Source organism: Mixophyes fleayi, chromosome 1 (genome assembly GCF_038048845.1).
Source record: "Mixophyes fleayi isolate aMixFle1 chromosome 1, aMixFle1.hap1, whole genome shotgun sequence".
In the NCBI taxonomy this organism is placed as follows: domain Eukaryota; kingdom Metazoa; phylum Chordata; class Amphibia; order Anura; family Limnodynastidae; genus Mixophyes; species Mixophyes fleayi.
Genome location: NC_134402.1, coordinates 322830017 through 322852193, shown reverse-complemented (window position 1 = coordinate 322852193; position 22177 = coordinate 322830017). Strand labels below are relative to the sequence as shown.

Below are 22177 nucleotides of genomic sequence, written 5' to 3'. Positions count from 1 at the left end.
TCAGTGGGAGCCCACACAGGCAAATACAGCCGCTGGTCCACTGCCTCAAGGCTGTGCAGGAACATCTGCCTTAGAATAGGCACTATTCAATTAGGATTGGTATTTGGAACAAGCAAACATTTTTACCGCTATCCTTCGTCCAGGCTTAGCTCTGGGTGAACTCACTACCAGACATGACAGAAAGGCGAGAGAAAAACAGAGATGACAGCTGCAGTGCACAAACCCAAGGTGGATGTTTAACTGACAAATAGACACAATAGTCATGAGCAGAGACAGAAAAAAATACCACCTCTCACACACTACTTCTTCTCTGTCTTTGGAGACGATAGAAGAGATGGAGAAGGACATACTGGCTGCTGCTGCTCTCTCTCTTTTTGGGGACTTTGGCTCAGTAAGGTAAGTCTGCCAAGGAGGAGGTGCTGAAAATGGAAAGCTTCTCCCCCCAGACCCAGCATCACTGGATGCTTCCTGCTGCAAGGATGACCCCTCTGCCTGTTTGTGCCCATTGTGGAGCTGCCATGCTATGACTTCTGGATGCAGATGCCGTGGGCTGACTGCTGCTAAGAATCCTGCCCAAAGCTCCAATATTGCACCTCTACGTCTTAGTAAGTCCAGTGTACCCCATGGATGAAAGAGAAAGATTAGTGACAAAAATCAGAAGACAAGGTTAGAAAAACTACATTCATTTTATCTAATGTATAGAGCGCACAGATCTTTATTTATCATAACACAACTAGCAGAATTCAGAAGAAGGTGTAAACAAATCTTAAACAAGCCATTCTGTTAGCGAAACTGCCCATCTGCAATGATACATTTACCACTTTCTTAAGGGGAAAAAAAAGACAACGTATCAAACAGTATAGAAGTATATGTGTCAGATTTAAGTGTTTAGATGAACGAATAATTAGATTTATTTCAGATTTGTATGTTATTTACGAATTCTTAAAGTTGGTTGGCTGAGAAAACACAGTAAAATATATGGATATGCTGAAGCTTAGCACTATTTCTGATGTATGATGAAACGTAGTAATCTGAAAACCTATCCCTAATGACTAACAATCCAGGGCTCATCTGAAATTATTTCTACCATATATACATTAAGTTATACCATGCACATGTTAAAGGATCCACAGTAAGCAGCTAATTGCAAAGCATGGTTGTGCTTCAATACATGGCTTATTAGCATCTCCAGCTGAAAGACAGGGCACCTACCTTTGTGTAAGCCAATTTACGGAAAGCTTGTTTTGCTTCAGTTGGTTCAAGGAATTCCACAATGGCACTTATGCCACCTTCTGGCAGTAGTACCCTACCCAGATCCCCAAAACGTCCAAACACCTCCTGCAGTTCTGCCGCCTGACAACCAGCCGGAAGATTCTTTACCAGTATCACTGTCTTACTACGTGGCCCAGCAGCCTGATTGGGATAGAACAGAACAGTGGTCAACGCAATTCCTAAACAGTCACACTTAACACATGCAATACATAAAGAAATGTGGTACCCTGCAGAGAGTGTGTGTGTGTGTGTGTGTGTGTGTGTGTGTGTGTGTGTGTGTGTGTGTGTGTGTGTGTGTGTGTGTGTGTGTGTGTGTGTGTGTGTGTGTGTGTGTGTGTGTGTGCTAAAATTCCATGCAATAAAAATAATTAACAATAGCTCCCATTATGTGAATTGAAATATTGTTATATTTTTGGATCCAGATATTTGACTTCATTAAAAAAGCACAAGCCAGAATGGAGTCAGAAGAATAGCGGAACAGACTGGACAGAGCTCACAGTCTAACTGATTATGTGGCAAAGATTTGAACAGAAGGGAACAAATTCTTTGCATAGAAGTATTCATGTATTCATAAAATATGCACATTGTGATGATTTATTGAGACTATGACAGTGCTCCAAGATGCACAATTTTAGCTTCAATAGACACAAGCAGAAATCTTGACATAGAAACAGGATTGAATTTCAGTTATAGTTCTGCAAGACAGATTTAAAGGGAATCCAACATGAAATCTTTACAGTATTTTTCTTGCACAACCACATTTTGGCCAATTATATTACACATATATACATTATATTAACTCTTTAAATAAAAGGTTTATGATAAGCATGTCATACTGGTTGCTCTCACAAGGTAACATTATAATTAACCAGGCACCAAGAGGGCAGTTTTTTTTTTTTTTTTTTTTACTGAATATCATATAGTGACTTTACAACAAAATTTGAGACATAGGTGTACTCTTCTATCCCGTAGAACAAGTCTTATAAAAACATATTTGGCAGAGCTACTGGATGACAAGACAAAACTCTTGACCTAAACTCTATAAAATCACCCACACCATAGGATGTACAGCACTTTTATCTATACCATACATTTCTTAAGACAATTACATGCTTAACTTTCAGAAGCAGACATTATATTTCTGTATTTTATAAAAAGCAACATTTTCCATTTATGTTAATAGTTTCTATTTATTGTAATGAACTGTAAAGTATCCTGCACACTGTGGTGTGGCATATAAATCTGTATTTAAAACATAGTAAAACATTTGTTTATCGCTGTATATCATAAATGAAAAGGCTAACTGTAAAGATTTGTTGAGACTTCTCCAAGTGTTATAATCTTTCCATTACCTGGCTGAAAGAATCCAGACTGACTCCATTTTCAAGCAGGAATTGACGTACGTCTTGTACTACCTGGGTCTCTCCTAGAGCAACCCTCACAGCTACGCTTCCCTTTCCTTCCTGTGGTAGAAGAGAAAACAGGAGTAAATTAGACTGAAAATGTATATGCATGTGTGTGTAATACACACACACATACACATATATATATATATATATATATATATATCTATCTATATCACACACACACACACACACACACACACACACACATACATACACGCACACCATGCAGGCACTGCATGTGGATACTCACATGATCCAACACTTGGCTCTTGCTAGTGTTGAACTTTTGAGCGATCACCTCCGCCACTGAGCTAGTCCCCATGAAAAGCGTGTTCCAGTTGTGAGAACTGATTTGGGTGAGGGAGATAACATATTACAGTTTTGTAGTGGTGCTCTTGGGAGCTGTGAGCAATCAGCATATGAAACAAGTTCAATACATGATGACATTTCAGTTGCAGGAAGATTGAGCCAGTATTACATATTTTATATTGGACTTTCCAGTGTAATACTGGTTTTGAGGGAACATGGGTACCACCTGTCCAGTGTAGTACATGACACCGTTTATTCTGTCTCCCACCAGGCATGGGAACAACTATTATTTCTATCATTGGATTGTTGCTGCACTGGTTCCAGTCTTACACAATAATCCATTTGGCTACCAAAGTTCAGTGCGGGACAGAAAAAAATCATGAACAGCAAATAGAAAAACTGCTGCTGTGAACAATATGAACTTATCAAACGTATTGGTAGAACGCAGAGAGAGAAAGAACACAGATGGTTATTTATACTTTGTACCAGATTATAGCTCTGCACATTAGACCTGGCATCATATATACTTAGAGCCATATTATTATTATTTATTTATAAGATGCCAACCCACGTACTGCGCTGCGGACGCAAAGGGTCTGCAACGCAGTACATAGAGGATACAATAAAACAGTACAGGGCAAAAACAGGACGTTACAATAGAGGCAAGAACAGTGCACAACAAAAGGGGCAAAAACAATAGTATACCCAGCAAACAAAAAGCCACACCAGCAGGAAATGAATGCTTGGCGGGGTATAGTTCTTTACAATAAAGCAAGGTAGGAGTAAACTAGCACAACCTGATCCTGCACCCAGGAGTGTGGGCGCAGCACACAGGGTCAGAGTCACTGGCTAAGGATAGGAGGGGAGGCACAGATGAGCTGGTGAAGTGGACCCTGCCATGTGAACTTAAAATCGACGGGGCTAAAATCTGTACTCGGACATGGTTCAACATATTAGGTACCAAATACAGTTTGACTTTGTCTACTTTGCACCAGATATGGCTATTCATAGAACAGCTTCCAACTTTTGAAGCCAATTATTAAGTTTTAGACATATTTGGAGAGAACTGGGGGGTAAATATATCAAGCTGAGAGTTTCCCGGCGGGTTAAAGAAGTGGAGATGTTGCCTATAGCGACCAATCAGATTCTAGCTGTCATTTTGTAGAATGCACTAAATAAATGATAGCTAGAATCTGATTGGCGTTTCAAACCAACCGTAAAACTCTCAGCTTGATACATTTACCCCCTGGTCTTACTTTAAATTGTCTACAGAGGCTGCCTTGTTAGCTGTTTGCATATACCTACACTACTGCTTCTTGGTTCAGTAGCCGGCTCATGAGGCCACATTTTGTCAAAAATTCTCCCTCAAAATTAGCAAGAAACCTAGTAGAATACATGATTGACTTTACAGACAAGGTAAAGGTTGCCCTTTACTTGGGAAAACAGTCCATCAGATAATGGGTTTTGTTTAAATAGGACTTGTCACATTTCATCTGACTATATAGCACAATAGTGCTTTAAAATACATATACTGTGTGTTCCCGTCACACCCACCTCCCACAAAATCATCTTCAAACAGAAATAGAACAGGATATAAAATGTTAATGGAGTGCTGAGGAGGTTATCACACCAAGGACATGGTTGTCTTGAAGACCTACTGGAACACTTCTCAGTTCAACAATTGTTCTTAGGATTGCCACCATTGTTCCTCCATTAGTGATCTGAGTCCTTCTCAGTAACAGCAGATACCACCACAACTTCTGCAAACATGGGGAACAAGTGTCTAGGGTCTGTATTAAGCAGTGAGCATGACGCCAAAGGAAACTATCGGGCACAGCTACTCAGAGTTGACAGATAACCACAGGAGTGTCCATGCAGCACAACAGCTGAAGTTTTCTCCGAATCAGAAGATGAAGGATGTTCAGGTAAGATAAATCATCATCATCATCATCATTTATTTATATAGCGCCACTAATTCTGCAGCGTTGTACAGAGAACTCATTCACATCAGTCCCTGCCTCATTGGAGTTTACAGTCTAAATTCCCTAATATAGACACACACACACAGACAGACAGACTAGGGCAAATTTTGATAGCAGCCAATTAACCTACCAGTATGTTTTTGGAGTGTGGGAGGAAACCGGAGCACCCGGAGGAAACCCACGCAAACACGGGGAGAACATACAAACTCCACACAAATAAGGCCATGGTCAGGAATCGAACTCGTGACCCCAGCGCTGGGAGGCAGAAGTGCTAACCACTAGGCCACTGTGGTGAAGGAGTCATGCCTTATTCTCCATCCACTGTTTCCCATCATTCTAATAATACCATACCACACTACCTGTAGCTGGACAGAAATGCCAGTCTCCAATGGCAGCTTTTTTATGGTGGTTGATATTTCTCCTGCCTTACAATACCCACACACAGCTTCAATTGTTATTCCATTTCCTTATGTATCAATTGCTCCCCACACATCTTATATGTAAAGCTCATTAGGGCAGGGTCATCTATAGCTTCCGTTTTATGTCACTGTATTATTTATTGGTATCATGTTGCACTTAATGTATAGCACCACGCAGCAATAGGTTGACACTTTTTAAATAAAGGATAATAACAGTCATGTGTCATAGCTAGGTGGTGTTGATGCATTGTGGAAAGATAAACAAAATATCAGCTCCTAAACTCATACTTAGAAATGCATCAGGAATATGGATTTTACTAGTCATTCATTAGAAAACAATTTCAGACCAGCCCAATTTATAAAACTCTTGTCTATTTTCTTATCCATAACATTTACTTTTAAAAATACATAACGGTTTGCCAGTTATATGTGATATGACTTTCTTATTTTTTATTTAAAATCTATCTACTCTTTATCCTTTAAGCAATTTAATGGTTGGGTTGCACAGAAGTCATTTTATAATTTTATAAAAACAAATCCGACGATAAACAAACCTGAGCATTAAATTAGATCGTAAAGTTAGGCAGAAAGGGCCAAATGATAAAATCTAATAAGTCATATTTTAGCACATGGATGGAATAACTGTGCCTTTAAAAGTTCATGAATATCAGAATTCAGATGAATGTTACTAGAATCCACAACTTGTCCTAGTCTCCAAGTCATTGTATGCCTAGTTTAAAAAGTATCTTTTTATGGTAATGAATAAAAAAAAATCAAAATACAACTAAGTATCATACATTTCCTGTCCTAAGTTTCTATGTATGCCTACGCTGAAGTTTGCACTTGCAACTACATATAACATGACAGAAAACTATTTTAATTCCTGCCCCCGAAAGATTGGCAGAAAATAAGTAGCGATCAGCATTTTTAGGACTCCTGGTTTACAGGCAATACCTGGAACTGTTGGCTTTGTTCTTTAAAGCTTGTTGTTTCTTATATCCAGACGATTCTGCTCCCACCTCACCTTCCTCTTCCTTTTTCACAGTGGAGGGAAGAACATGCAATATCCGGCCCTAAAAAGAGTCATTGTAACACTTGTATGACAAGTAACAGAATAGTAGGACCATAATATGTATATTAAAACAGGCAAGGACGTGGTTCTGCTGGTTTAGAATACACCAAAAAATAAACAAACAAAAGACATCCTACAGCACGCTGTCTGTCAGAAAGGTAATATTGTTTAAAACATTTATACAATAAAATATTACATAAAAGATTAAGAGATGACGACATCTTGTGACTGGGTGCAAATATTAGAATAGGAAATAAAATAAATGAAATAAAATGTAACAGTTCGCTTTACCCGGGAACTCTCATTTGTTTTGATTGCTTTATTGTGTATGTTTTAATTCCTTTGTTTTTCACTTGTAAAACTCAACAAAAATGTTTATTCAAGAAAAGAAACAAAAAATGTAATAATGTATATGAGAATATAGACAGTTTGATAATCAACACATACATACATCTTTGGATAATTAGAATTATATATGAATTCAAGGAGCATTTGTGTGATTTTCACTCCAGGTCGGTAGATGGCATAGCTTTAAGTATTGTAACTGGGATGGCATTCATAGCCCACTGTTTAAACATTGAAAAGTCAGGGCACACTCTGATAACAATAAAAATAAATATATTTCCATAGAGAAATATAGATGAGGTTGACATCTCAGGACATCATGCAGCACAGATAAAAATATCAGAATATGCAAATAAGTGAACGCAGAAATCACTGTCCTTGTTTAGTGAACACAAACTTTTGAACACATCATAAGTGAAAAGCTGAGATTTCAAAGCAAGAAATCTATTCACAAAGAACGCAAACAAAACGAATGGAAAAATATATCTATGACGTAAGTTATACTGCATTTATATACGCGTGTGATTCAAAATTAAAATAAAAAAAATAAACCATTTGTTATAAAAACAAATACTAAACTTTTATGTAGCGTATATTACGCCCAAGAAATGCATGAATGAAACCCCAATGAAAAATGGGGTATCCGAGATAATGAAAGCACTTGTAGGGAAAACAATTATAATGACATGCAATTATTATAACTTTGCAGAAGTAACAAACGTTGGCAGCGTTTGAGATGGTAATGTTTTGCTACTAAAAACAAAACAAAACATAACAAATGCACTGTAGTGTATAAGACTAACTTAGCAATAGGCTGGACAAGTCGTATTGGTACATCCGCAGTCACAGTGATTCAGTGGGTGAGGCAGGTATTGTGTATGTGGGTAGGGTATGAGGTGGTGGCAGAGATGACAGAAGGTCACAGCACTTCTATTGCACTGGAGCCCAGAGATCTCTTACTACACTACTAGTGCAGTCTCAGATTAGTTTTCCAACATTACTTACTGCAGAACTCAGATACTGCAATGTGCTCTTTAACGATGGATCCAGTTGATTTTAGAACATACTAACTTAGGAAGCCCAACCTTTGCATGGGGTAAGGTGATGACTATATACAATCATATAAAGCTACCCACCTGAAAAATCTGTCCATCAACCTCTGCATAGGCTTTAACGGCATGCTCTGTAATGAGGAATGTAACAAAGGCAAAACCCTTAGGCTTTTTAGTCAGCTTGTCAATTGGAAAATGGATCTCAGAGACATGACCTAAAAGATATAAACAAAGAAGTGAACTGAAGAATCTGCATGATAAGAAGATACAATAAATAATAATAACAACAACATTTACAATTGCCAAGTTAATGATGTACGACCTATTCTTTGAAGTGTCAGGCCCAGCTTTGCACAAACAACTTTCCCAGTGCCTTAGCTATTCCCAATATCCCAGCAGTAAGAAGATGAAAAATTAAGGAAACCTTAATGTATCTATATATTGCAAAGCTACTCAAAATGAAAATAAGTCTGTAAATAAATATACAGACCACATACTATAGTAGTATACTTGAAAGTACACCGCATGCTGTAGCATAATCAGTATGGTTGATCTTCCACTACAGCAGCATATTGGCGGAATACTTAGTAGCAAATAGCTTTTGTAGGATTTGATGCACCACATTTACATAACTAACAATCTGTTTTACTTTCTACCTCATTGAGCCCATTCTCACAATGTAGGATTTTAAATGAAGCATTTTATTGTGCCATAATGATGCATGCTTTCATAAAGTCATGGCAAAAAGAGGATTTTTGTACTTACGTTAAATCCGTTTCTCTGATTCCATCTGGGGGACACTGCTTACCATGGGGTTGTGGAGGGGAGCTCGGGAGTTGGCACCTAGCTAGTTAACTTTAGCACAGCTGACAGACCCCTCCCCTCTACAATCCCCCTGCCTCTTCCTGTTCCTCTCAGTTAATTAAAAAGACAAGCTGCCATTACCGACATAATTTTTTTTTTTCTTAAAATCCTCTGGAGCCAAGGAGAGGCCGAAGGGAAGAGCCCTAAACTGATAGTGAAAGGCCTCCACTCTGAATCTCAGGAGAGACTGATGACCGTTCCAGACAGGAGCGTGGAGGTATGCGTTCTTTATGTCTATGTAGGCCATAAACTGATTCTTTTCCAATCCGTTTATTACTGACCTCAGGGACTCCATCCGAATTTTACCCACTTTTAAGTGGATATTTAGGTTCTTTAGATCTAAGATGGGTCGAAAGGAACCGTCCGGCTTCTTGACAAGAAAAAGGGTTTGTATAAAGCTTTTCCCTTTCTGGATTACTGGGACCCTGCAAATAACTCTTGCTGAAAGAAAAGAGGCGACCCAATTCTATATTACCTGCCCTCTTTGTGGAACTTGAGCTAGCAGGCTTACAAAGAGACAATGTGGAACTGGACCCAAAAGATCTATCCTGTACCCCCTAGTTATACTGCCCCGAATCCAGGGATCCTGAGAAGACGCTGTCCACTGTTCTAGAAAAGAGACAGGCCCCCCCTCTCGCCACCTCCTGGTGGGCAGAATGGCAGTCAGGGTCCAGGCTTCTCCTGAACCTTGGAGGCCTGATGTGAAGCTGAGAAAGAGGATCTACCTCTGACTGAGAAGCTTCTAGAATTTGCGTGGTCTGACGCAGGATGACTGGCCCCTAGGAAAGGAGGTCCCCCGAAAGGACTGCCTAAAGGAGCTGAAACGCGGGAGGCTGGCTCTACCCACATTCACTGACAAAAAGGTGTTCTCCTGGCACCCGTTTACTGAGAAATCAAACCGTGTAATTCCGGCCCAAAGCAACCTGATGTTGAAAAAGGAATGGTTTCTAAGGATTTCTTAGATTCCGAATCAGGCTTCCAGGATCTCAGCCATAAGATTCGTCTTGCTGAAATTTTCGAAGCCTGAATAGAGGAAGACACAGACGCTGTGCTCTGAGCTGCCTCTTTCAAAATGTAAAGGCCGGGGAAGCAATTATGAGTTCTGCAAGGGGCTCAGCCAGCTGCTCTGCCCATGCTTCCATTGCTCTAGAGACCTTAGCCGAAGCAAATGTGGGTCTAAAGGAAGAACCGGCTGCTACAATATAGATTTTTTCTGAGCTTCAATTCTGCGGTTAGTCTGCAGTGTTGCCATGTCCAGGACCGGCAAGGTAGTATACGGGCTACAGGAGTATCCACCCTAGGGATTCCTTCCCCGTGAGCCAGACCCTCTTCCTGTAATGGATATAAAGGAAGAGAATCTTCTGGAATAGAAACCTTTAAATCAGGTTGTTTCCATATTCCCTCAGCAACATTGTGCAATTCCACCAAAGGAGGAAAATGAATAACCTTTCTTCTGGCCTTCTTAACGAGACTTCTGTTTATAGGACTAGGATCCTCTGACTCTGGGAGGTCCAAGGCCTGCCTTACCGTTAATAGCAATCATCAATGGCCTGATATCTGGCGGTTTCTTCCTGATTAGACACGTGAACCTGATTAGGATCAAATTTAGTTTCCCCTTCCTCAGAAAAGGATTTGCGGATCTACACAGATTTCTTTTAGTAGGGGCCAAATATGGGGATTCAGAAACTGGTCTAGCTTGTCGAGACATGTGTCTGATCCGTTATGAAAAAGAGAAGGGCCTGCTACAGCCGTTCCCCGAAGCAGGACCCCCCCACTTTATCCAATATAAAAGAAAGTGTTGCTGAGCTTGTCAATAACTAAGTAGATTTAGTGAGAAGCTGAGCTAAAGAGTAAACTGACTGTGGTAAGTAAACTTTGCATCTATAACAGGTAAAATATTTTTCCATAGGACCTTTTCCTTTATCTAACATTTTACAAAGGAACGCGTCACAAGCACACCATTGACTTGAAGGAGACAGAGAGAAAAAACAAGTAATCAACTAATCTACAGTAAAAGTTGCACTTGTTCCTTTAAATAAACAATGTAATTTGTGTTCTGGCAAGTAAAGAATACTATAATATTACCCATACTAGCACCGCTTTGTCAGTAAAGCAATACAGTTTTTTTTATAAATGCTTAATAATAAAAAAGAATACTTAGCCAAAAGGCCAACAGGAGAGAAGTCCACCAGCCATGTCCTGATGCTTGCTCCCACAAGGCAGTCTCTGTTCCCGGGCTTCTTCTTAGACCGGAATACTGCCAGAAGACCGGAATACTGCCCGTAAATTGAAGAGCAGGGGAGTTCTATATAGTTTTAACTCCCCCATTTCCATATTCTGTCTCCATTTTATTTATTTATTTTTAGAAAAATAAATAATAAATAGCAGAGTAATGGAGACCTCGAAAAGATTGAGGTCTCCTGCAGCGATTCTGACCCCAATGCCCCCTCCTATTACTGGTATAGCCCCCTTCTTGCCGCCTGTCTTAACTCCGGAGGTCAGATCCAAGATGGCTGCCGGCTGGAGATCCGATAAGCAGTGCTCTATGCCTGCAGTGGCAGCGCCGGTTATCGGGGAGGCTCTGAGAGTGACAGCGGTCTGGAGACCGCTTGTCACTCTGTCTCAGACACCCAAGGCTGTGCCAGCGAGAGCCCTCGGCTCTCCTCTGACAGAGCCGTGCCTGTGCTGCGGGCTGGGAGTGTGTTCTCTATGATAGAACACACTCCCAGGTCTGCCTTCAAAATAAAAGTCACTGTAAATTTAAAAATTAAACGTTTAAGAAAAAAATATAATAAAAAGTAATATATAAAAGAGGATTTATGTACTTACGTTAAATCCGTTTCTCTTATTCCGTCTGGGGGACACTGCTTACCATGGGTTGTGGAGGGAGCTTGGGGAGTTTGCACCTAACTAGTTAACTTTTAGTACTGCCGACAGACCCCTCACCTCTACAATCCCCCTGCCTCTTCCTTTTCCTGTCAGTTAATTAAAAAGCCCCAAGGAGAAAAGGCCAATCAACCAAAAGCACACAGAAGAAAAGCAGAAGGGAGGGATCGCAGTGTCCCCCAGACGGAATCAGAGAAACGGATTTAACGTAAGTACATAAATCCTCTTTTCTCTTTCATCCAGTCTGGGGGACACTGCTTACCATGGGGACGTTCTAAAGCAGCCCCCTAAAGGTGGGACTACTCCCCCGGCATCATCTGGTGTCGACTTAGGTAGTCTGCCTCCCAATTCTTTATTCCTGGAATGAAAACTGCCGATATTGCTGGAACAAATTGTTCTGCCCAAACCAAAATTTGAGCTGCAATATTCATTGCCGCTGCACTCCTGGTTCCTCCTTGCCTGTTGACATATGCCACGGCCGTGGCATTGTCGGACTGAACTCTGACAGGGTGGCCCTGAAGGAGGGACAAAAGAATAGCCTTCAACTCCAGCACGTTTATTGATAGGGCCGATTCCTGAACCGACCAAAGTCCCTGGAGCCGGAGGTGCAGAATTACCGCCCCCCAACCTTTCAGGCTGGCTTCCGTCGTGGCTATGATCCATGGCCATGGAGCGAAGGACCTGCCCACTGTCATGTGATCCTGAATCAGCCACCACTGAAGCGATTCTCTCGCCCTTGGCGATAGAGAGATCCTCTGGAGATCCAAACGTAGGTGGGATCCTGACCATTTCGTCAATAGATCCCACTGAAAACAACGAGAATGGGCTCGACCGAAGGGGATGGTCTCGAAGGAGGCCACCATCTTTCCCAGCAGCCGCATGCACAAGTGCATTGAGGGGTTGGGAGAAGACAAGACCTGAGTTGTTATACTCTGAATTGAACTGATATTCTCGACAGGTAGGAACACCCTTTGCTGGCTGGTGTCCATAATAAGCCCTAGGAAAACCATGCGTTGACACAGAACCATCTGGGATTTCTTTAAATTTATTAGCCATCCATGGTCCTCGAGAACCGCCAAGGTGAGGGATAAGTGATGACGTAAGCAATTCTCTGTGGAGGATTTGATGAGCAGGTCGTCCAAAAAAGGCACGACCTGAACTCCCTGAAGGTGAAGACATGCTGCCATAACGGACATGATCTTTGTGAAAACCCTTGGTGCTGTTGAGAGGCCGAAGGGGAGGGCCCGAAACGGATAGTGGAAGGATCCCACCGAGAATCTTAGGAGAGACTGATGGTGGATCCAAATGGGAATGTGGAGGTATGCGTCTTTTATGTCTATAGACGCCATAAACTGATCCTTCTCTAAGCCGTTTATCACCGACCTTAGGGATTCCATCCGAAATTCGTCCACCCTTAAGTGCACATTGAGACCCTTTAAGTTTAGGATGGGACGAAAGGAGCAGTCTGGCTTCTTGACCAGAAACAAGTTTGAATAAAACCCCTGTCCTTTCTGGTAATCTGAGACCCTGCAGATAACTCTGAGAAAGAAGAGAGGCGACACAATCCTGTATTGCCTGCCTTCTTGATGGATCTCGGGGTAGCAGAGTTAGGAAGAAACGATGTGGGACCGGGCCCAGCAGGTCTATCCTGTACCCCTCTGATATAATACCCCGAATCCAAGGATCTTGGGAGGACGCTGCCCACTGTTCCTGAAACAAAGACAGACGTCCCCCCACTGGTGCCCCCTCCGGAACAGAGTGGTCGTCAGGACGCAAGCTTCTCCTGGGTCTTGGAGGCCTGGCGCCTAGCTGCAAACGAGGATCTCCTCCTGGCAGAGGAGCCTCGAGAATTTGGCTGTCTGCCTCTAAAGGACTGTCCTCTAGGTAAGGAGGTCCCCCCGAAAGGGCTGACGAAAGGAGCTGACCCGAGGGTTTCGGCTCCTGCTAGGGAATACCGGCAAGGAAGTGCTTTTGCCCCCCGTTGCCTGTGAGATCAGGGTATCCAATTCCGGGCCGAACAAACCTGCTGCTGAAAAAGGAATGGTTTCCACAGAGTTTTTTGATTCCGCATCTCCTTCCCAGTATTTCAGCCATAACGTTCTTCTTGCTGAAATAGATGCAGCCTGAATAGAAGAGGATACAGCTGCTGAGTTCTGGGCCGCCTCATAAAGGTACCGGTACCCCGATGCCTCCTTAAAACGCAAAGCCAGGGGAAGTAAATTAGAGTCCTGCAAGGCCTCTGCCAGCTGGTTTGCTCATGCTTCCATGGCTCTAGCCACCGAAGCCGAAGCAAATGTGGGCCTAAAAGGAAGAACCCGCAAATATAGATTTTAGCTGGGCTTCCACTCTTGCGGTCATTGACATCCTGCAGAGATGCAGAACCTGGAGCTGGAAGTAAAGTGTGCTTGGCCAATAGGGCTATTGGAATATCCACTTTTGGAATACTCTCCCAGCGAACCACATCTTCCTCCTGCAATGGATACAGGGAAGAGAACCTTTTGGGAACAGAGAACCTCTTATCAGGCTGTTTCCAGGCTCCTTCTGCAATATCCTTAAGCTCTACGGAAGGGGGAAAATGGATAGCCTTTTTTTTGGCCTTCTTAATTAGACTTCTGTCTCACTGCTAAAACCAAATCATTAATAAATTGGCTTTTAGAGCTTTATTCCTGTTCCAAAGGTTGAACCTGGTCAGGATCAGAATTAATTTCCCCCTCTTCCTCTGAAGACTCCTCAGAGTCTGAAAGGACCATAAGGGTATTATCAGATCTGGGCCTCTTTCTTTTAGCAGGCGGAATGTTTGGGAATTCAAGTAACTGGTTTAGTTTATCCAAACCCTTTATAAATGCTGCAGACCATGCCGGTTCTGTGGGAACAGGGGCTTGGTCTGTATGAGAAGAGGAAGGTCCTGGTATAGACGTTCCAATAGAACCTGTGGTAACAGGGAGGCCCAACTGAGTACTAGTATTATTAGCCACCGAAGTAACCACAGCAGATAGCAATTGATTAGGTTGAACAACCATCTGTGCTAAAGAGGAAACCGACTGTGACAGGGAGGTCACCCAGGCCGGTTCCTCCGTCAGTGGGGCTGACATATGCTGGGCTTGGGCAGGGGGGACCCCTGCCTCGCAGACAGAGCAGAGCGCCAACGGGTCCTTCTGCCCACAGGGTAATTTTACATAACATTTAGAACATGTAAAATATTTTGCAATAGGGCCCTTTCCCTTATCTGACATTTCTTAATAAAGGAAGGCACACCAAACACACAGACTTAGATTGTTAAATTTAACTGAGTAGAGAGAGATATAAATGTGTGGAGAGAAAAGTGTAAACTACAAGTAATCAACTAATCTAGATATAAAAGTTGTACTTGTAAAATTTTAAACACGAAATAATACTTAAGCAAGTAGGAGAACTATAATATAACTCCTACTAGCCCACTTGTACACAGCAATACAGAATATGTGTTTAAATAAATCAGATACTTAGCCCATAGGCCAAAAAGGGGAGAAGTCCAACAGCAGTATCCTGGTGCCTGCTCCCTCAGATCTGTTCTCTCTTCCCGGGCTTCTCCTTGGCGCCAGAAGACTGGGATAAACCATCTCTCTCTCTGGAAGGAGGAGGAGCTCTATGTGTTAGCTCCCCCCCTTCAGTAATGCTGCCTCTGTAGCGATTCTGTGTCTGAATAAAAAATTAAAAGTATTATGTGGCAGAGTAATGGAGACCTCCAGGGGAGGTCTCCGCAGCGGATAATACCAGATGCCCCCTCCTATGTATCAGGGGGGATCCTGGTATAGCCCCCTTCTCCTCTCCTCCGAATCTAAGATGGCCGCTGTCAATGCAGTATCCGATAACCGGCGCTCTATGCCTGCAGTGGCAGCGACGGTTATCGGGGAGGCTCCAGGAGTGACAGCGGTTCGCGAGACCGCTTGTCACTTCTTATTCAGGCACCAATTTATTCAATTTCCTCCTGTCCCTGTCAGTGAAAGCCGCTGGCTCTCATCTGACAGGGTAGTGCCTGCGCTGCCCTGCTGTGAGTGTGTTCTCTATATTAGAACACACTCCAGCTCTGCCATCTGTCAAAAAAGTTAAAAGAATAAAATAAAAGTTAAAAATTACCTACAGTACTAAAACACTGCCCAACTCCATGGGCACCTAAAAAAACCTGACAGGAAGAGGAAGGGGGATTGTTGAGGGGAGGGGTTTGTCAGCAGTGCTAAAGTTAACTAGCTAGGTGCCAACTCCCGAGCTCCCCTCCACAACCCCATGGTAAGCAGTGTCCCCCAGACTGAGAAAACAGCGTTATTGTACTCCTGTACACCCCCCACCAGCCCTGGAACCCACACCCTGTTAAGTCCAATGACAAGAAATATTGCTCCTGGCTGAAAGTGAAATCACCAACATGTGCCATCATGTAACTTAACTGGGGAGTCTTATATAGAAAGGAAACAGTGGCTAAGTGGTTAGCACTTCTGCCACACAGCGCTGGGGTCAGGAGTTCAATTCCCGACCATGGCCGTATCTGTGTGGAGTTTGTATGTTCTCCCCGTGTTTGCGTGGATTTCCCTTGGGTGCTCCGGTTTCCTCCCACACTCCAAAAACATACTAGTAGGTTAATTGACTGCTATCAAATTGACCCTAGTCTCTCTCTATGTTTGTCTGTGTGTGTGTGTGTGTGTGTTAGGAAATTTAGACTGTATGCTCCAATTGGGCAGGGACTGTTGTGAACGAGTTCTCTGTACAGCGCTGCGGAATTAGTGGCGCTATATAAATAAATGGTGATGATGATGTAGGTGTATAAGAGACCTTTAATCAGTGCTTTTATGCGAAGAGCTGAATCTAAGACCAATTTCTATATTAATCACAAGATCAAGATTACGTTATATCGATTAGTGCAGAAAACTATTGTAGACCACTCTAACTCTTCAATTTGACCCCTGGTTAACTACTTCTTAACTGCCTAATGCATATAAATGACTTTAATGAAGCCTGAGGTGCCATTTATAAAAATTGTGGGAAGGTGGTACTGTTATGTTATACGATTCCACTGCAGTGCTCTGGGCACCAAATTATATGTACAAATACTGTGAATACTATGTAGGCCTGAATGCAGAAATTGTGTCTCTCTGCATTTGGTGTGGCCAAGGAGATGCCATGTCAGGGCAGCTGAGAACGGATCCAGCTCTTCCCTGCATCTCAACAGTGATCTATTAATGCAGGAAGGATGTGGGTTAGGTTCCTCCAGACATGACATGCACTTTTTGAAATATTCAAAAACAATTAATGAAACATTATTTATTGCAATATGCAATGAAAAGAAAAACAAATATGTTCTGAAAAACCACAATAACAAGTTTGCTTAGGCAGACTGAAATAAAAATAAGATATAACCGTCTGGGAGTAAAACAGACATCTCCAAAACAAAGATTGGTCTGGCCATTAAGGGGCAAAGGGACATTGGCCATTAAGAGGTTTTAGAAAATAAACAAATATATTATATTTAACAACTACTGTATTCCAGAAGATAACCTAAAAGAGTTTTCACATCTAAGTGCTTCGAATACACTTTTCATGTGTCATTTAAAGAGAACAAGTTGCTGTCAATGGTGTAATTGACAGCAAAACATTATGAAATCTTCACACTACTTCCATAATATAGCATGTTGTATTTTTCCACACATTAATATATATTTTGTCGCAAACAGGAAGATGTGTCCATAGCCTAAAAGAAGGAATGATATCCTTGTTTGTGGTTCTACAACTACAATCCGGCCTTGAGCTAAGAACATATATTCTATACTCTGGAGACCGACACGGTTACATCTTACTTTAATTATCTGTATTTCTGGGAAGTTATTCCTAAAATGCATCAAGAAAATAGATATGAAAGCATTACAATAGTATGCATCATTTGCCAGAATTTTAATCCAATATAAATTGACATCTCATGAATGAGATTCTTATTAAGCATTCCGCAAAATGAGTTTATTATTTTTACCGTATTTGTTAAATAGTGTTTCCAAGTCGGCCTCAGTGCAGCTATATGGCAGGTTTCTGATAAAGAGTCTTCCAGATTCTGATAAATCTTCTTGCAGCTCAGAATCATTCTGCCGTTGTTCCCATGGTCTATTTTGGACTTTTGCTGAGAGACGTGGTTCCTTTGCTTGCTCAACTTGGAAAACCTCAATGTATCTCCCACCTGAAAGGAAAATGGAGAATAACAATGCCCACTGTCTGATATTCACAACATGATTGCAGGGGAATCAAAACTACTAGTATATACTGACACACATTAATCTACTTAGGAAAACGCAGTGATCCAAGCATATATTTGATATATTTGTTTAAATATTAGTTATCAAAAAAAAAATATATATGACCCCATATCAGGTGCATTAGCACACCCTTCAAGACATATTTTTCTTCATGTGTGCCATCTGTGAGTCTACTTTACATATACTATCCCTCTCCATTTGTTTGCATCCATCTACCTCTGCAGTACTGACCAAGATGTGGACAGTCTTGTCTACATCGAAGGGTAGCAGTGTTGTGTGAAAGTGCTATCTTTATGTTTAACAATTTCCAGCACAGATACAGAACTTTCACCCCTTTACCTGGGCAAACTACCTGTGCACTGAAGCAGTGATATTACAGTGTGGTGCCAGGCGTAAGACCTGGGGAGATACTGCTTGATTTGAGTTACTGGAAATTGGTCAGCACTGAAAGCAGGGATCCAATTGTGTCACACAATAAGCCACTGGCAAGGTCATTATAGTGAGTAATATATAAAGGTGCATGCATAGACTCAGACGCACAGGATAGACATAACAGAAAGCAGAGAAGAGAGCACTGCTGCCAACAAGCGAGAGAGGAGAAGTGAGTGTAGCAATTCCATGTAGGTGAAGTGGCATGTTCTGTTCCTGACAGGAGTATTTTTGCTTCTGCTATTTTGCTCCAACGGCTAAGGTTAGTTAATGCCATATTGTCAGAGTCTATATCTATTGCTAATGGTACCCGCCAGGGCTGCCCCCTTTAATTTGTGTCATTTGTGTTTAGGGGAAAGAATCAAACATTTGTATTTAATGTTACATTCCACTCCTTAAAGCAGTAGTAAAGGACATCTTTCTGTTTCAACTACTAGAACTCTAGATGAACATGTGTCTTAACTTACTTGTGTATAATGCCAGTAACATCAAAGATGAAGTGCCAACATAAAAGCTATGGTTGATCCCAAATAGTATTCAGCAATTCTTACATAAAGCACAAGCAAGGTCACCTGAGACTGCTCTACTCACTCACATATGCACATAGAGTCAGAAGTTTCTTTTAAACTGTTCATTTCACATTCTATAAACTATAATTAGATAATGGTTATTGATTTTCACACTAATGTGGTGGAAATAAATCACATATTAAAGCTCTTAGCAATCTGTCTGCTTGTAGAATCCAGAACAATTGTATTAGCTTGGGCTTATCAACTCTCTATTTGTCTCATTATCTAGAACAGACCATGGTAGGCAGTCATATCTTATATCAGAGCTATCAAAGTACTTTGACATACTCCATTAAATCATAGTGCTGTTAAAAACAGGATTTTTATTCTTGTCCATTGGAGGACATTGGGTATAGTGGAGTGAGACAGGCATGTGGCACTTTAAGAAGTTGTTAGCTAGAACTAGCTCCTCCCCTTCTATACCTCCCCATTTTTATTAGGCTTCAGTTTATGTTTAACCAAGCTCCACAGTAAGGAGATAAGAGAGAGAAAAAGAACAGAGAAGTAGTAAACAATTAAACTCTCCTGAAAAAAAGAAAACATGTCAAACAAAAAGGGATGACGCCCGGTGTCACTCAATGGACCAGGAGAAACGTATTTTACGTTAGTATAAATATACTATTTTCTCGCACATCCTATTGGGGGACACCAGGGATATTGGAGACATTCCAAATCCACAGTTACGGGTGGGAACGCTCAGAAGAAACTGTGCAAAGCATCGTTCTCCCAAAATTTGCATTCCAAGATTAAATCTATACAATTAAGTAAAATTATGAACAGAAGACCAGGTGGACAACCGACACAGCTGCTCAATTGAGATGCCGTGGTGCCCAGGAAGCACTTAACGACCTCTTGGAGCGAGTCCAAAGATTTTGAGGAACAGGCTGTCCAGCCCAATTATAGGCTTGACGGATTATAGCCATAATCCGCTGAGCAATAGACACCTTAGAGGCTGGCCAGCATCTTCTGTTGGCGTCATAGAGGACAAAAACATCCTCCATTGTGCGCACATCTTGAGCCCTACGCACATACATGGCAAAGTACGGACTACATCTAGAGAATGAATAGAAACTTCATCCTCTGAAGACACATATCTGGCAAGAGCAGGGATGACAATATCCTGATTTATATGGAATCTGGACATCACCTTAGGGAGGAAGGAAGGCTTAGTTTTATGAAATGCCCTACCTTCATGAAAAATAATAAGAGGAGATTTGCAGGATAATGCTGCAAGCTCGTAAACTCCTCTAGCCAATGAGATGGCCAAGATGAAAACAGTTTTCCAGGTCAGACTTCAAATCCACCGTGCCCAAGGGTTCAAACGGGGATTGCTGTAAAGCATTCAACGCCAAATTTAAATGCCACAGCACTACCGGAAGAACATAAGGAGGCAGTACATGAAGTACCCCCTGAATGAAGGTTTGAACATCAGGCATGAGCAAGCCTTACTTGAAACAAGACTAAAAAAGAGTCAACATCTGACTTTTAAGTGAACTAAGGTGCAAATCACCATCCAACCCATCCTGCAAGAAGATAAGCAACCTGGACAACCAAAGAGAGGAGGTAGGATATCCCTTTCTCTCACACCAGGCAATATATGTCCTTCAGATATGATGATATATCTTGGCTGAAACCAGTGAGCGAGCCCGAAGCATGGTTTGCACCACACGCTCAGACAGACCGTTCGCTCTAAGGATCATAGCTTCAACAGTCACGCCATTAAAGCCAGACAATCTCAACCATGATGATTAAATGGTACTTGACTTAACAGGTCTGGTCATAACGGCAGACGCCACGACCACCCCACCCCTCGCCATTGAGAGAATGTTGATGTACCCTTGGAAGCATGGCTACAGGTTGGAATAGGTAATTTTAGCAGAACCACCAAGGAACAGACATGGCGTCTAATGAGACAGTACATTGATCCTTTGTCCTGGAGCAGAAAAGCAGAATTTTGTGGTTCAACCCAGATGCCATCATGTAAATGCCCAGTTGACCCCATCTGTCTGCCAACTGGCGAAACACCCCTGGATGGAAGGACTATACACTGGGATGCAGAGTCTGCCTGCTGAGAAAATCGACTTACTAATTTTTTACCCCCAGGATGAAGATTGCAATGACCCCCTGAACATGAGACTCGACCCACCGAAAGATCCTGTGTGTCTTCCGCATGGCTAAGGGACTGTTCGTGCTGGCCTCGTGATTAAGGTATGCCACCGCCGTGGCATTGTCCGACTGTATCTTCACCGCCCGCCCCTGCAATAAATGTTTCAAGCTGAAAAGAGTACTGAACACTCATCGCATTTCCAATACACAAATTGGAAGTTTGGATGCTTTCAGAGTCTAAAGACCCTGAAACAGAGTGGACACACGCATCCTGAATCAAAGCGTGAAGACATACCACACCCTAACCCCGAAGGCTGGCATATGTTTTAATCAAGGTCCAATTCTAGCTTGAGAATGGACGATCCCTGCAGAAACTATTTTTCTGCATCCAGCAAAGGAGAGACTGACGCACACGAGGAGACAGACTGAATACCTGACCGGACAGATTCAGATGGGATTTGTTCCACATCAACAAGAGCTCCAACTGTAACTCCCGTGCATGAAACTGAGCAAACTGGACAGACTTGAAAGAACCCTCATGCAGAAATGCACAGAAGTCTGTTTGATTAACAGAAGATGGTAAAATCTTTGTTGGCCAAGTCTGAATCTTGTCTGGAGGCAAGAACACCCACTGTAGTTGTGTATCGAAGAAAAGTCCCAAAAAGATAACTTATTGAGTTGGTGTCAACTTGGACGTTTTTAAGTTAAGAATCCAACCGTGGGACTCCAGAGCCTGGATCACTACCTGGATATGATACAGGAGTACTGCCGAGCATTGTAGAGGACTCAGCCTTCAAAAGAAGATCATCCAGGTAGGGTATGATCGTTATCCCCTGGGACCTCAACAGTGTGGCCATGACCACAATGCTCATGGTGAAGACCCGCTGGGTCAAGGCTACACCAAAAGAAAGTGCTGGAAATAGGTAGTGATCTGATTGAACCACAAAAGAGGAGGAACCGATGACCCTCCCAGATGGGAACATGCAGATAGGCATCCTTGATGTCTAGAGCCACCACAAAGTCTCCCTGTTCCATACGCTGAATTACCAACCACAATGACTCCATCTGGAATCTGGGCACCCTGTCCTGAGTGTTCAAAGATTTCAGAATCGGTCTAAATGAGCTGTAGGGTTTTGAAACAAGAAAAAAAAGGTTAGAATAAAATCCCAAACCTTTTTGTGATTCCGGAATAAC

At 42.1% G+C, this 22177-nt stretch overlaps 1 protein-coding gene across 2 annotated transcripts in view; it reads right to left on the bottom strand.

Moving 5' to 3' along the window:
* The window catches only part of RBM19 (RNA binding motif protein 19), a 113558-nt gene that overhangs the window by 78297 nt on the left and 13084 nt on the right, over nt 1-22177 (bottom strand). For both annotated transcript variants that reach the window (XM_075213896.1, XM_075213887.1), the window contains exons 10-15: nt 17603-17803; nt 7942-8072; nt 6343-6461; nt 2929-3025; nt 2625-2735; nt 1213-1413 (exon numbers count right to left, since the gene is read on the bottom strand). In XM_075213896.1, the coding sequence (XP_075069997.1) occupies nt 1213-1413; nt 2625-2735; nt 2929-3025; nt 6343-6461; nt 7942-8072; nt 17603-17803 (860 nt within the window). The remainder of the gene's footprint in view (nt 1-1212; nt 1414-2624; nt 2736-2928; nt 3026-6342; nt 6462-7941; nt 8073-17602; nt 17804-22177) is intronic.